This window comes from Saccostrea cucullata, unplaced genomic scaffold (assembly GCF_032062105.1).
Source record: "Saccostrea cucullata isolate Sc308-1 unplaced genomic scaffold, CSIRO_AGI_Scuc_v1 ctg8417, whole genome shotgun sequence".
Classification (NCBI taxonomy): Eukaryota; Metazoa; Mollusca; class Bivalvia; order Ostreida; family Ostreidae; genus Saccostrea; species Saccostrea cuccullata.
Genome location: NW_026938984.1, coordinates 38,590 through 56,098, shown reverse-complemented (window position 1 = coordinate 56,098; position 17,509 = coordinate 38,590). Strand labels below are relative to the sequence as shown.

At 34.1% G+C, this 17,509-nt stretch overlaps 1 protein-coding gene across 1 annotated transcript in view; it reads left to right on the top strand.

Moving 5' to 3' along the window:
* The first annotated feature begins 5,683 nt into the window (after positions 1 to 5,683).
* Positions 5,684 to 17,509, top strand: part of LOC134251988 (uncharacterized) — a 43,172-nt gene continuing 31,346 nt past the window's right edge. Inside the window, exons 1-7 of the mRNA XM_062734391.1 lie at positions 5,684 to 5,863; positions 7,046 to 7,106; positions 7,367 to 7,437; positions 7,684 to 8,597; positions 11,198 to 11,371; positions 11,728 to 12,180; positions 13,308 to 13,559. Coding sequence (XP_062590375.1) covers positions 7,772 to 8,597; positions 11,198 to 11,371; positions 11,728 to 12,180; positions 13,308 to 13,559 — 1,705 coding nt within the window. The 5' untranslated portion in view covers positions 5,684 to 5,863; positions 7,046 to 7,106; positions 7,367 to 7,437; positions 7,684 to 7,771. The remainder of the gene's footprint in view (positions 5,864 to 7,045; positions 7,107 to 7,366; positions 7,438 to 7,683; positions 8,598 to 11,197; positions 11,372 to 11,727; positions 12,181 to 13,307; positions 13,560 to 17,509) is intronic.

The window sequence follows — 17,509 nt, the reverse complement described above, 5'->3', positions numbered from 1 at the left end:
TCCAAGAACCAATATTTCAGTGGCGGATCTAGAGGGGCCCAGGAGCTCCCCCTTTTTCTGTCCACAATATACATGAGATTTCATAAATCATTTTTTGGGGTTTGGTCTCTACCCTCTACCCTCTACCCTGACCTTAAACTGGTCTGAGTCCCTTTTCAAGATTTCTGGATTTATCATTAACAAGTGCATATTTTATAAAATACTTCACGGAAAAAGAAATATTCTCGAGTATCTGACGTATATATGTATCATAAGCGTCGGAACCTGAGGGGGGAGGGGGGGGGTAGGGGGGGGCTTAGCCAAATATATACTTAGTTTATATATACTTATACCTGTTTACATGGATTGTGTCAAATGAATATTCTGAGTTTGTTGTTTTATTATGCCAACTTATAAATGCAAATTATAATAAGAGAAAACAACATAGTTCAATATAGGCATATTATAGATATTATACATAGGCCATTTATAATGTACATTTTATGAATCTTTAAAGTAGATACCCAACTCTCTGTTCATCATACAGTGTTTGTTTTAATTTGTTCTGTTATTTTTTTTGTATGTATAACTGAGATGAAATTGGTTGAATAAATATTATAAAATTCTAAATTCCATACTTAGTATAGGCATTGAACATATCTTTTTAGGTTTAGCCCCCCACTTTTCATGTTAAAAAATAGGGAAAGTTTTAGTACTGAAGTTCGACTCCCCCTCCCCCCCCCCCCCCCCCCCCACGAAATAGGATTTTTGTGTTTGGGAACCGGACTTTCCTTTTTTTGCTTGTCAGGTTTTTTCAGAAGGTACATTTTTTTACACTTACCCTCCCCCCCCTTTCAATTTGCTTCCGACGCCAATGTACATGTATATATATATATATGGAATGCCATATACGACATCCAACTGCTTACTGCCAACTGCTGACTGCTTACTGCCAACTGTTCTGTTCTTACTGCCAAGTGCTCACTACTTACTGTCAACTGCCACACATATTTGAACATATTTTAAAATATTGATAATAATACACATATTTGCTGCGCCTCGGGAAATAGTTTGCTGTCTTGGGGGACGATAAACTTGCTATTGTCCTCATAACCAGTAAATATGTGTATAATATCTAATATCCACGACCACAGCATTTATAACAATTTCAAAAAAAAAAGTTCAGACTACAATGTTCTACTGGAGAACAATATTGCTGATATATGTTGCAATAAAAGTAAGTTTGGGGTTTATTATTTCTTATTCCGCTCTTTTAAATATCTTAGACACGATGTGTGAATACATATCGGGATCGAAATACCAAAAAATACTGGCATCCAAAGATCAAGTCCAAACGCAGACGTTGAAAAGGGCGAAAAGAGTATAGAAAAAAGTCACTGTAGAAAGCAATATTGTTGGGAGGAACACGTGTGAAATAATTGGTAATCAAAGTAAGGTCATATCTCCTTGACATAACCTGAGTTTTGATTTGTTTACGATAGACTGTGTGTAAGTTGTTAACAAGGAAGTAAATTATCCATAGCCATAGGAAAAGGGTTTGACTTCCGCATTATCAATAATAGTCTATTGAGCTTGCTGCGCTCACTATTAATTATAAAACACACTAGTAAACAAAGTACTCTCCTGCGTAGTATTACGACTGCGTATGCATCAACCATTGCTTAATTCCGGAGAAATATTAGTTTGGACCAGTGTTTCTGCTAATTTTCAAAACCAAGGGTCATTATGACCCTTGATATAAACTTTTGGGGGTCAAAAAGAATTTCTGAGGGTCAAAATATATTCTGGTTTTGCTTTCGGTTCTGACATTAGCTCTGCCTTCTAAGATCATATATTTGATGTTTAATTTTTTTTAAAAATGAAAGTAAAATATACATGTAATTTGCACATGTATACTTCCTTTATTTTACTGCTACACAGTTACATTTTACACATTACACGATATGGGTTTCGTGAATGCCTCAATCAAAAAGTAACAATTGAAAGTGATTGATTGCTTTACAAGCCAGTTTTTTTAAAGATTTGAACTTTCGTCACCTATTTATTACCATAATTAGCATTTTTGACAAAACCAAACTGATGAAATTATGCCGATGTAAGACTGAACATGCCGAAAATGCTGAAGCGCCATTTTTATCTACACTTCCGGTTTTGTTAAGAATAAGATTTCAATCCACGGCCACTTTGAAATTAAACTAAAATCAATGATTAATTCCTAAAAAGTTGTCCAGAATGTAAATTAAACATATAAAATATATATATCTTTTTCTATGAAAACATCAATATTGAACTGAATTTTTAGCTCTACTGGTCAGAGACCAGAAGAGTTTATGCGATAGTAATGCGTCCGTCGTCTGTCCGTCTGTCTGTCTGCCTGTCTGTAAACAATTTTTCAAAATGCTACTCCTCCTACAGTTTTGTTCTGATTTCAATATTACTTGGCACACAAGTAGACTACACTAATATACTCAGTACATAATTCTTTGCATCGGTTTTGGATTTCGATAAACGGTGTTGCCATTGTTACTAAAAATAGAAATTTCTATGAAATTCTTTCAAAATGCTTCTCCTTCAACAGTTTTTGTCTGATTTCAGTATTACTTGGCACACAAGTAGGCTATACTAAGATACATAATTCTGTGCATTGGCATATGGAGAAATGACGTGCAGTTTATTCATGAGGTTGATCCCACGTGATTTACTTCTCATTAATATTCATATGATTCTGCAAAAACTCAAATTATATCATTTCTTTATTTTTTTATTATAAAAACATGCAAAACTTTTTTATTTGAATTTCTTTAAGCACTCAGCATATCTAAATGGGTAGAATTTTGCGTTATCATCAGTTGGCAATTAATGATAACGTATGTGTCAATAATTAGTAGGTCAGGCGAATGCAAAAATTGACGTTTTTAAATTTAAAAGGCGGTCGTAACTCTTCATACAATTTTATAACCGCAATATTTTCTTAAAATAGACCTTCGTATGCACCTATTAATCGGCGGAAGAACTCTGTCATCATGCAAAAAAACACTTACATTTAAATACCAAAAATGATAAAAACACTAATTCAGTCCTCTTTTCTTCAATAAAACAGTGTACTCTCGCTTCAAATTTTCAAATCAAAAAGGCGGTCGCAACTTTCACTTTGGCATCAACATCATTGTTATTTCCGGTAGAGGATATAAAGGAAAAACAAAAGATCGGCGGAAGAACTTTATCCGAAATAGTTAGAATATAAAATTTGGCATTTTTTTGTGAGTTCTCTATATAATCCTTTATAGAATCCGCCGCCATTATAGCTCCAATATGGCGAATATGTAAATGAGCAGAATGAACACCATTTCTCCATATGTTTTTTTTTATAAGCGACCATTTTTCTATTAATTGCTATTTTAAAGTTTCAATTCCTAGCTGCTACTTTTCTCTTTCTTTGTTTAATTTATAAACCTGTAGAGCTACAGTCTCGCAAAACTTCTGGTTAAAACTTGTTTTTATTTGTTTTCTGCGTCATGATGGCCCTATAGGTGACGTTTCTGAAGTCAAAAGTAATTTTTGCGCGTAAAATACGCAGAAATATGCGTTAACCGAAACACTAGTTCGGACCGTGTGAAATTCAGACAATTCCAAAAGGTTTCTAGACTTAGCAATTATTGAAATTTTACTTCAAATTAAATGAAAAATGCGAATATATATTATTCACAGTTTTTTTAATTTGTTAATTAAAAAATTACCAAAACTCATTAAAAAAAGCACAATTGTGAAATCTAACATGAAAACTATTTTGACCCTGTCTTCGATACTGATACTGCAATTGGGAATGGGTCCCTTATAGATAGTTTTCGATTGACGTAAAGTTACCTCCCGTTGGTGGCCATATTGGAGGTCGAATCTAATATAAAAATTTAAAATTGGTTGAATAATGAAGGAATATGAGTATTTGGACCTCCAGTATGGCGGCCAACGGAAGTTAACTTTTGCTTAATTTAGGTCAATTGAAAAAGTTCTATCTAATTGGCCCTAAAGGGTTCAATGGAAAATCCCTGAATAAATTTAAAAAATCTTGAATCTTCTTTAAATACACTTTCAATGTTGTTGAAATAAACATTTTGACACTCATAGTCAAGAAAAACCACTTTAAAAAAAGACGCACTACTGAGTTAATCTCAGCGAGACGGCATAAGGACTTAAAATTAGTTCTGGTGTCCCTCGACATGTCAGATCAATGTCATACAACGTGATTAGGGCTTTTTTGCCCCGACCTCGACTGCTTGTTTCAATGAATACGGGCTGAAATGAATTAGCTTCCCACTTCAACTTTTTCTTTGAAACTTTACTCTCTTACTTTTAAAAGGTGTAAATCCAACAAAATATAAAGTTGTTGATTTTTCATAGAAATATTCCATTCATATAAGCCTCCACTGCTGATCAGTTCCGCAATAATTTGCTTCAAATGTTTCGTACTATAGTTCATTCCTATATGAAATACAGTATAACTTGGTTATAACAAAGTCACTGTAACCTTTGAAATTACGTTGCTATCTCCATAATTCATTATATCTGTGTAAGGAATTCGTAAAATTTATATAGATGGAGATCAAAGATGACTTAACTATATCTGTGAAATTCGCAATATCCGTGCTCGTACTAAATTAGTTTTACTTTAGCAGTAGTACGAAGTATTCAAAGCAGGCTATTCCAAAACTTCAGCATCGAATGTTTGAATGAAGGGGATATTTTCATGAAAAATCAACAAGTTTATATTTTGTTGGAATGTAAACCCTTTGGGGGAGGGGGGGGTCACATAAAGACATCAGTGTTATACAAGTTTAAGAATGGAAATAAAAATGTCTTTTTAAAAATCTATTAAAAGTGATTATAAAGAAAAATTCCTGGACAGTGTAAATGAGAGCTTGTTTAAATCATGATGCCCCAGGGGTAGAGTGAGGCAACAAGAGTGGATCTTAGTTTCACGTAATAATATAGAAAATGCCTTATTTTCTCAAGAACAACAAAGCAATGATTACTCATATTAATATAGAAGCATCCTCAAGTGGTGTAGATTTCATTATTTGTTTGTCATGACCCATGGGGATAGATAAATATATAGGGAGAAAATCCATTAAAGCCATGATTAGTTAGTTCACTAGCATGATATATAGAAATTTTTACGTTGATTTTATTTTGCAAATCTGGGTCAAAATGCTGTTGATTAATTTTTACTTTTTAATATTTTGCGAATGACCACTACTTTGTTTCCATTTTCTTATTGTTGAATTATTTTTAAGAAAAATATTTTTGTGAAAGCAATGAACTCGCAAATTTGCTAAAAATTTATCTACAGCAAAAATTTCCAGATTTACGGTATATCTACATCCATAAACATACCCAAAGAAAGTGTTGTTTGACATATTGGACCTATCATAGTGTTTCATAAGCTAAATGGTTCATTAGTTATATATAGGTTAATTGTCTCAATTTATCTTGACAGATTACCCAGAATCCTACTACCCTATTGTCTAGAAGAGGAAAGAATCGTCTCCTTAACAGGTTTTCTTTTCAATCTCTCACAAGGGTACATGTACATAGATTGACCCTTGTGCATGCATTAATTTACATTGTAATTGTTTTTATATACCTAGGTATATACTTCAAGTCTTGTATACATGTATGTATCAACATATTCTTAAAAAAAGCAAATATTTTTTGAATTTTAACACTTCTAGTGAATTAGAACCTCAAGGACTCTTCATTTTTATATATATAAGATACATGTAATAGTCTTAATTTATTTTGACAGATTCCCCAGGGTGTAATATCCAACCATTGTCAGGGAAAGGGAGGCATCATCTCCTTACAGGTTTTTAAATCTCTTTTACTTAGAGGATATTCAAAGTTTTGTAGTTGAATGCAAGACAAAACTCTGTAGGTCACCTGAACTATTGCTATCTGTTTTCGTTCCGTCGTCGTATGTTCATTTTTTAACATTTTCACCTCTTTCTCTCCAAGCAGCAAAAACCAAACCAATTTCAACCTATTTTGGCACTAAGCATCAATGAGTGAAGGGTAACAACAATTGTGAATTTTATGGTCCCTGATAAGCAAAATTGCCTCTTCCAAAATTGTAAATTTTATGGCCATGGGGTCAGGGATTTTGGTGTTAAGGTGGAGTTCTACTGGTTTTTATAGTGAAAATACATTAGGCCATTTGTTTAAAATTAGTTTACAAATTACAAATTTGTCCGTCTTCTGTCCATCCTCCTGTCTGTCTGTAAACTTTTCACATTTTCAAGGTCTTCTCATCAACCACTGGGTCAGTTTTAACCCAACTTGGTACAAAACATTCTTTAATGAAGGGAACTTTAAATTCTTAAAATGGAGTTAAAAATGAAGGGCCATGCCCCCTCAAAGGGAAGATATTCAAGAAAAGACAAAAAATATAGTGGATTCATTAAAAAAATCTTCCCAAGAACCACAGAGCCAGAAAAGCTGAAACTTTTGTAGAAACATTCTGGTTTAGTGTACATGTAGGATCTAAATTGTTCAAATTGTAAACTTATATGGGAGCACTCTGGGATAGTGTAGATTATAGATTGTTCAAATAATGACCCCCAGCGGTAGGTTGGGCCACAATAGGGAATCCAATTTTAACATTTAAGTATAGGGGAACAAAATTTTAAGATTTTCACAAGAACCACTGGCCAGAAAGCTGAAACCTATATTGTAGCATCCTGGGATAGTTTAGATTCTAAATTGTTCAAAGCATGACTTCTGGGGATAGGGCGGGGTCTCAATAGGTCTTACATATTGGAAAATCTGTTAAAGATCAAAGTTACTCAGGTGAATGATGTTGCCTGTGGGCCTCTTGTTTAAAAATTGCTGAAACCATAAATCCCTGTCACATGAAATTAAAGCTCTCATTCAAATTTTATAATATCAAAATGAAGACACAATTTTCTTTTTATTTAAATAAATAAGCTGGAGAGATGTATGTTTTGTAATAATAGTGAACAATAATATATTCTTTATTTTCTTTACCTAGAACACAGAAACAAGATGAATGAAGGCTATACAGTTGTTACCAGATACAAGAAATTTGTGTGGTATACATTTCTCTGTTACTATTTATAACCATGTCACAACATAATGTAGATCATACCTACCTATTTAGTCACGATCACGAAAATCTACATTTAATACTGCTCATTGACAATATTGTAAATCTATAAAGAAAATATAGTTTATCATGTTTTAGCATTTTCATTGAAAATGTCTTCAGTTGATAAATTATTATACTTGTAACTTGAGAAATCTAAATCTTCAATTTCAATAATGTTATTATTTATCAATATTGATTTTTAAGATCAGACGTATGGTGAACAGTTGGACCCTGCTAGAGAGATCCTGATTAAAAATAAAGTACTCAGTGTAAAGGTATTTTTATTTATCTTTTTCTTAATTGAATTTTATTCTTCATGTTATTAATGATATATGCCTACAGAGAGATTTGTAAAGGATTCAGTACTCAGTGTAAAGGTATTTATGTTTTTCTGTATCTTAATTCAATATAATATTCTTTATGTTATTAAAACTAAGACATTTATATACCAGTATGCCTACATTATATTGAGAGACCTGTTACTGATGTAGATAATTCTGTTACACTGTTGTAATTTACAGAGAGATCTCCCTGACTGAAGAAATCCACACATGATCCTGTTATAAAACACCAGCCGGAGGATAAAGAAATAGATGTCTGCTGTCAATAATGTATAGATTAGTGTACCTGAAATCTGTCACCGTGTCTGGTGTTAGAGGGTGTTGTCACATTTCACGTGTTACATCAGACCGGGTCTGGATCAGTGATAATGAAGGCAATCTTATACTGACAAACACCAGAGGAGAAGAACTAGATCGTGTGACAGATATAGGTGGTGGTTATGGAGGACACACTGTGGACACTAATGGTGATCTAATTTATATAGACAGTAGTGATAACATCATTAAACGGTCTACAGAGAACAAAGAAAAGACTACGATAATACAGTACAACACGTCACCATGGAGACCACGGAGTGTCTACAGCTCCCCCTCCACTGGTGACCTGCTGGTCGGGATGTTTAGACGTGATACATATACAGGCAAGGTAGTGCGGTATAACTCCACAGGAGAAAACATCCAGACCATACCGAACAACAACATCACAGGTCAGGGACTGTATAGTATACCTGAATACATCACAGAGAACCGCAATGGAGATGTTATTGTGTCTGACGCGGGCCGTCTTGCTGTAGTGGTGACAGATCGTGACGGTAATTACCGGTTCTCCTACAGAGGTCCTCCATCAGGATCATGGCTATCACCACGTGGAATCTGTACTGACGCGCTGTCACACATCCTGCTGTGTGATTACCGGTCAGTACAGATGTCAGATAGTGAGGGTTGCTATCTGACAGAAATAAAGACACAACAACACGGGATATACTCACCACACGGCCTGAGTTATGATGAGGACACACAACTACTGTGGGTAGGGGAATACAACAACAACACAGTCAACCTATACAGAGTGGTAGATACAGACTCTCTGACTGGTAAGTAATATTGTACATAGTTATAGTTCAGCACTTTTAATTACATGTATTTCAATTGTTTTACAATACTGTGTGTACACAATATGATAAAGACAATTTGATAATTATTGGGAAAGCCATTACTTAATCATTTCACGGATTTTTTTCAGTTTAATAACACAACTTGTTTAGTTTAGTTTGATAACAAGTAGACAAAATTACTGTAAACCAACTTTTATTCGCGTGCGAGAAATCTTCGCGAAGTTCGCGAGAGACTCGTCATCGCGAATATTTCTCGCCGCGAACCGGTTCTTTAAGACTTTGTGTCTATTAAAAAGAGAAGCTAAATAAACTTTATCGCGAAAATTTATCGTCGCAAACTAGTTTACCACCGGTCAATCGCGAAATAAAGTCGTCGCGAATAAAAGTTGGTTTACAGTATTTCTAAGATGGGGACTTATGAATTATAAAGTATTTTCATGATTTTACATGTAATTATAACTAGATACATTATTTAAAATATTAATATATATGTTTTTAACAAGTCATTTGTTTTGATAAAAAATAATCTATATTGTACATATAATCTGTGTTGCCTATGTCACCAAAACTTACATCAAAAAAGGTAAAACCCATCAATGCGCTTGACTTTATCTTTAAATTAATGTGAACAATTTAAAGGCATTTGTAAGGAAGAAATTGCCTTGGTTTCTTTTCTCGAAGATTTAAAATGAAATCATTTATAATGAATGAATTAAAAAGCATAAACTGGTTTTACAGTATAACTTGGGTTGCTTTTAAATTCATTCCTTAAATAACTTTTTTGTGTTCTAGGCTTAGGAAGATAAGTTTTAAGCTTTGTTGACTTTGATTTATTTGAACACGTCTCTCTTTGATTTTAACTTTAGCTTGGGCTGACGTACATTATAATTGTACACTATAAACTTTATAGTATATATGTAGTAGGCTGCTAATATGAGGAATGGAAGGGTATTTAATGTTTGTTTAACTGTTTATTTGTAACTAAAATTGTAAGGAAATGGAATCTTGGGAATAGTCAACTATTCAATGGGTATGGTGGGGGTGGTGGTTGGGGGGGTTGGGGGGGGGGGGGGGGGGGGTTGGGGGGATTTAGAGATCAGGGGTATGACTATGAAAGAGAGGGTTTTATTTTAAATCTTAAAAGGGATTGATATATTGGCATTCTTCAAGTTCTTTCAATATATTGTACTTCATTCACGAACAAAAATAATTCCATCTCTACAGTATTTTCATAGAGTTTAATAACAGAAGACATGATTTTGATAGCAACACCATATATATCAACACCAGCTCTGTCTAGGAATGTTGTGTATTTCTGTAGCAGGTGTTCAGTAAATCTATACTGTGTACTGGGTTGACATTCTACATGTATATTACATATAGGGTTCACTGATTGTAGCAGTAATAACTAAGTTGTGTCATTTATTCAGAACTTTTTGTGTATAAATCAAAAACTTAATCATTTTATTGCAGTGGATACTTAATACTTCACTACATGTAAATGTAAAAAGTAAAATGTCTATAAATATTTTGGCAAAAAAAAAATTAATATTTTGACTTTGCTGCTGATTTTAGATGATCTAAGGCTAAGAAAATTGTAAATATATGTACTTCTTTTAATGGACTCGACAAACTTAATATCTTCTTAGCAGATATGATGATATTAAGAAAATAACGTTATTTTTCAAGGAAAAATAATTCCATTTCATTAACATTTCAGAGGTCAATTACACATCTTCTGCCAATTTTGCCAACATTGAGACTAATTTTCCTAAAATCTTTGGATATTACTTTACAATCTCTATGTGTTACATTTTTTGTGCAAAGCTGTAGATTTTTATGCAACATTTTAAAGTGAGGTGGGTTTAGGATGAAATGATTAAAATAAGTTATAATTATTATGTTGGATTTCAGTGTGTTAATCATGTTAATTGTTAAAGATAGATTTCTTTTACTGTCATGAACCATCTAGTGGTACTTGATAACCCAAGCACAGCATGACTAAAGCCTTGCAGATGCCAGTAGATTTACAATAATGAGTAGTAAAGTATCAATAACAGGAATAAGTTACTGAAGAAAAGCATACTGTATACAGGGTTATTTTTGCCCCGAGTTATTTTCGCCCTTTCACACTTGCAAACAATTTTGCCCCGTTTTAAATTCGCCCATTCATAGTTCTGCTTAAGAAATTATGCTGTGTAATTTGAATTCGCCCCGTTTTAAATTCGCCCAATCAAGAAGAGGGCGAAAGGGGCGAAAATAAATCGGGGGCGAAAATTTCCCTGTTTACAGTAATCAGGGGAAGATAACCCAAAATGTTGACATTCAATAACTGTAACAAATTATTTCAAAAATAAGTTGTTTCCATGATGCCCTTGACTGCTACATGTATGTAAAAAATAAATAAGTAAAAAAAGTGAAATGTTCCGGACAAGTGTACTGTAATCAAATCTTAATATAATGTCAGCCTTACACTTGATATGGGGGAACACAAAGAAAATAGAAATTATATGATAATGCTGAAATGCTAAAATTTATGTCTTAATATCTTGTGCATATTCCTATTTTCTTCTTAAAAGGTCTCCCTCTGGAGGATTTCAAATGCAGGAAACATCCAAGCCGTCCTTTATCCCAGTTCTGTATCCCGTGTGACGTCACCTTGTGTCAGGAGTGCATCAGGACCTCTAGTGATCATAAAAAACATGACGTTAGAGATGTTGAGAAATTATTCAGAGAAATTCACAAGAGAAAAGGTTTGTAATGATGCATGCAGAATGTGTTTTTTTTTAAATCTAGACATTTATTTTTGAGAGTGTAACAGAGTTTAAAATGGCCAGATGTTGTAAGTGTAAATAGTGGGGCCATGCTCCTTCTACTAGCACTAGCTAGTTGGTAAACCCTATCGCTCAGTCGGTAGATCGTTGGATTTTAAAATCTGAGGGTTGTAGGTTTGGGCCACAGTGTGGACACCCCCTAGTCGGGAATAGATCAGGTTCACTTGTGTCTTTTAACTTTTCAATTTTTAATTAATTTCTTCTGCCTTTTTTCTAGCCAAAGAGCAAAAAGTACAGTGAGTGTTGCGGTACATGAACCTCTTGTTTATTTGTAGATGGAGATGCAGTTTTGATGTGCCTACTGCTTTGCCCTTCATACAAATTAAATCTAGAGGAAGAACGCTGGATAAAGAATTATAATGCTGTTGCTGAAATTTTCAAACTAAAGAAGATTAAAAAGCTTTCTAATCTTAGCAGCTTAAAGAAATTCAAACCAATTCTGAGACATGATAGTGTGAATGTAGAGTTTTCTTGTGAATTCTTTAAGCACACCAGTTTTCTTAGATTCGCTAAACATCCAGATTTTGTGGATATTTTTCTGACTTCGGCAGAAAAAGACAACATCGCTGAGTACTGCAGGTCATGGGTTTACCCAAAGAAAGAGGGTGAAGTCTTTTGCTGGTTATCACCACAACAAACAAATCAATTGATAGAAAAACTTGGAGAGGATATCTTCAAACACCCAACATGGCAGGATACATCAATACATGAGGATGTATTTAGAAATTGTATGTCTTTGATTTATAGCTTTATCAAAATATAAACTGTGTAAACATTGTAAATGTATGTAGGTTAACCCAATCAAAATTTGGCAAATGATACTCATCAAAAACATGTAATCAGTGTAATCATGAATTGGCATATTTTTGACATTTTGATCAAAATATCTAATGATCTATTTACTAATTTAGGGATAGTTTAAGCTTGAGTCCTTGGCGTGTAAATTACATACACCTGCAACAATCTTAGGCATATTTCGGGCTAATTAATAAACAAATATTGTCAATTATTCCAGGATTTTACCTTTTCATAATATTCACTGGTTTACTTCTATACACATTTCATCTTGGTAGATATAATTATATTCTGCCGAGATACATTAATGATATCTAATTCACTGTATCACAGGAGGAAAAAGATGGTTGAATAATTGAAAATTGAAAGTAAAACTAGCCTACAACTGCTACTTAAACACATTGCATGTCTCTCATAAATGTCCCTCGTTTCCAAATAAACAGTAGACAATTTGAAATTTCAGTTGGAACTTTTAATCTCATTCTTTTGTCAATCTGTCCGTCCGTCACAGAAACTTTAACTTAGGTCATTAATTTTGAAAGAGGAAGAAGAGATGGGGATTTCATGTTTCATATGTTCATTACCTGTGACAAGACCTTTCTTAATGTACCATGATTTTTGACCCCGTGACATTGACCTTTAAATTTTACCTACTTTTTAAAAATGTTATCTTTCCTAACAATTTTTGATAGAGAATAAATAGTGCTTTCATATTTGACATGCGCATTGCCTTAGTTAAATCAAGATGTTTCTGACTTGATATAATTTTAGGAACTCTTGATGTTGACCTTCATTTATGACTTATTTTTCAAAATTATGAACTTTGGTGATTACTTAGGAATGATAAATGCTGGGTTGAAGATATCTGCCATTTAATGTATTCCCATCCACTTAGACATCAAAAGCCAGCGACTGCAATTCTTTGAATTTGCTCGCTTGATTAATAAGAAAAATACTTAGGAAAAACAAGTGTGCATATGTTGTACCTGTTTGCCTTGAAAAGTGTTAGGACAAACTAGTAAAACTAAAATTGAGTGACAGATGTTTTCTTTTATCATAGTTGGTGTACCAATGCAGATTCTAATAAGAGGAGAAGAGTCAGTGAAGAATTTCATTGAAAATCTTAAGAAAGGGGAGACGACCATGTACCACGCCTCTGGGATGATCATTGGGTGTGCAGGTAGTGGGAAGTCAACCTTACTAGAAAGACTGAAAGGCATCGACCTGAGAGAAATTCTGGAAAGTTCAAAGTCAACCAGAGGAATTGATGTCCAGGCTGACATATTTGATGTAACTGGAAAAACAATCAAGGGTATGATTTTTAGCTCACCTGAGCCAAAGGCTCAAATGAGCTTTTCTGATCACAATTTGTCCGTTCTCTGTCGTCGTCGTCGTCGTTGTTGTTGTTGACGTCGTCGTTGTCGGCGTTGTCGTTGTAAACTTTTCACATTTTCATCTTCTTCTCAAGAACCACTGGGCCAATATCAACCAAACTTGGCACAAAGTATCCTTTGGTAAAGGGGATTCAAGTTTGCTCAAATAAAGGGCAACCCCCTTTTCCAAATTGAGATAATCATGAATTTGTTAAAAATTAATGGCATTTTTAAAAAATCTTCTTCTCCAATGGGCCAGGAAAAATGAAACTCATGTGGAAGCATCCTCAGGTAGTGTAGATTCAAGTTTGTTCAAATCATCACCCCCAGAGCAAGGGTGGGGCCAAAATGGCCGACCCAAGTTTTACATAGGAATATAAAGGAAAAATCTTTGAAAAATCTTCTTCTCCAGAACCACTGGGCCAGGAAAGATGAAACTCATGTAGAAGCATCCTCAGGTAGTGTAGATTCAAGTTTATTCAAATCATGACGCCCGGGGCAAGGGTGGGGCCAAAATGACCGACCCTAGTTTTACATTAGAATATATAAGAAAAATCTTTAAAAATCTTCTTCTCAAGAACCACTGGCACAGGAAAGATGAAACTCATGTGGAGTCATCCTCAGGTAGTGTAGATTAAAGTTTGTTCAAATCATGACCCCTGGGGCAAGGATGGGGCCAAAATGACCGACCCAAGTTTTACATAGGAATATATAAGAAAAATCTTTAAAAATCTTCTTCTCCAGAACCACTGGGCCAGGAAAGATGAAACTCATGTGGAATCATCCTCAGGTAGTGAAGTGAAACCTTTTAAAATATTCTTTTCAAGTACTTCAAAGCTATGATTAGTGATATTTATATGGAATCATCCTCAGTAGTGTAGATTCTAGTTTGTACAATGATGAACGCCTGGAGGGGGGGGGGGGTAAATTCAAGCCCGATGTGCTCAGGTGAGGGCTGTGGCCCCTGGGCCTCTTGTTAACTCTACTGATCAGAGACCAGAAGAGCTTATGCGATAGTAATATGTCCGGCGTCCATCTGTCTGTAAACAATTTTTCAAAATGCTACTCCTCCTACAGTTTTGGTCTTATTTCAATATAACTTGGCACAGAAGTAGACTAAGATACACAATCCTGTTTATCATTTTTTTATTCCGATGAACATTATTGCCTTGGTTACTAAAAGCAGAAATTTTTGTAGAACACCCTCAAAATGCTACCCCAAATACAGTTTCTGAGACTAGTTTAAAGGGACTTAATCAAGGATCATTATTCTATTTATTGCTGTTGTAAAGTTTCAATTCCCAACTGCTACTTTTCTCTTCCTTTGCTATAAGTACAAACTAGTAGAGCTTCAGTCTCGACAGAGACTTCTGGTTTAATCAGATCAGATGAAATATTCCAAATAATATATTATAATAAAGAAATGGTATATCGCATGTGTTACAAGCACTCTCACTTAGAATGGTATGCCATGACTGTAACACATAGAATTCTCTGGCAAACTTTACAGTTATTCTGCAGAAAAAAATACTGTAGGAACTATGTGACAATGTCTAGATTATATTGAACAAAATATGTTTGTGAAACACTATATGCCCAGCAACAACAAAATTCGAAACAGCTATTTTTAGCACATTGGTCACAGTCAAGGTCACAGTCATTGCCCTTGGTGCCATTTGAAAGAACTTATTTAGTGAAGTTTGCATACCAAATATGCAATCTTTATCTCCTTTGGTTAAAAAATTAAGGCAAAAGTACGACAAGGCTATTTTAAGCATACAGGTCAGAGTTAAGGTCAGAGTGAACGACCTTGATGCCATTTGGAAGAACTTACTTAGTGGAGTGTGCAAACGAAATATGAAGTCTATATATCCTCTGGCAAAGGTACAAAAAGACTATTTTTAGAATAAAGGTCACAGTCAAGGTCATAATGGCCATTGCCCTTGGTGTCATTTGAAGGAACTAAGGAGTATGCATATTAAATATGATGTCTCTATCTTTCATGGTTCAAAAGTTACAGTGTATTTTTAAGAAAGCTACATGTATTTAGCATTTATAAAGGTTACAGTCAAGGTAACAATGTTATTGACCTTGGTGTCTCTTGAAAGAACTCAATAAGTGAAGTATGCATACCAAATATATATGAAGTTTCTATCTTTCATGGTTCAAAAGTTGTGGCACAGGTTAAAGTTTGCAGACAAAAATCTATTTTTAGCATATAGGTCTCAGTGAAGGTCAGAATGTCATTGATCTTGTGTCATCTGAAAGAGCTAGATAAGTGAAATATGCATACCAAATTAAATATGAAGTCTCTGTCTTTCATAGTTCAAAAGTTATGGCAAAGGTTAAAGTTTTCAGACAAACAGACAGACAGGACAAAAACAATATACGCCCCGAATCTATCGATGCATGAAAAAAAACACAGTAAAACCCCAGTCACATTTCCAAAAACGACCAACGGCCAACGTGTTTTGAAGCAAAAATGGGATTCTTCGGGTGGCAGTCGACAGTTTATCGGCCGTTGTCTTGGCCGATTTTGACCTATTTTTTTGTCGGCCGACCAATTTTGTGTCCATCGGTCCAAGTTATAATTTTTCATGCCTCGGTGGCTGATTTCTTCAAGAGCATTTATCCGTCGACCAACCTTCGATCATCGTCCGACGATCGGATGTCAGTTTATTAAGTCGGTCGTCCGTCGTTGGACAATAAGGGTGTTGAAAATTTCGACCGACGGTTAAAATCATACTGTAGCTCAGAGCTCGATGATCGGGCGACGATTGGCCGACTTGTGAATATTTAACCTATTAAGGATACGTACACAAACAAAATTTTGATGCATTGATTGATATAAATTTTTTGAACGGAGATAACATAAATAACTAATCCGTAACATATAAAGACATCTTAAGTATTCTTTGCTGCTTAAATATGCACCATTTGTCAATTCCATACAAAGAATGAATCCTTTTAACACTGCAATTTCGCCCCTTTTTAAATGCAGAATTTTACCCTTTTAAATAAGAACATTTTTATCTTATAGCTAAAGTCTTCAAGTATAGTCTGTATAGATACTAATAAAGAATTTTTTTGGAAAGAGACTTTTAATATATACATGATATCGATTAAATAAAGTCGCATATTTCACAGTAAAACTTCGCCATTCGCTATATATAGGCCATTGTAGTATTAGCATTTGAATGGGAAGGCGTGGCGTCTATCAAGCGTGCGATTAGTATGAATACATTAGCGTGTGTTCGAAGTGTACTACATTTTATGATGAAGTGACACCTAAAAGCCCTTTTTTAGTGCAAGAGACTGAACTCATATAAGCATCTTTTTTTTAATTTGTCAGGTTTAATTTTTTCTGCTTAAATTACAAGTTATATTAGAAATTCGTCAAATTATTTATATTTAAATATACACAATGGAATTGTGAATAGAACGTATAATGCAGGATTCACTCTTTTTCATACTTAAAACGTTATTTTGATAGAGATAAAAATCAATCCATGAAAGCTTATAATTAATTTGCTTTTTACAATCACGTGAATAATTATTTCATATCATGTACATATATATAATTTTGCGAAGTTGGTGTGCTACAACAAATGCGGTTGAATTGTGATATAAAACTTCACTCTGTGTATGAAAAATAAATTCCAAGAAAGTGAAAATTAAACGTCAGTTTAACGTCAATATTATCGTTGCTGTATATAAAAAAACCTTCAGTGTTAGACAAGTGTACTTTGTACATTCCAGATTGCATTGTTAAATAAATTCTCGTCCTCTAGTGAGATAAACAATGAACCATTTCAAACAAAAAATTGCCCTTTATCATTCGATTTATTGTTACATACTAATATTTATATTTAAATCTTTCATTGTTGTT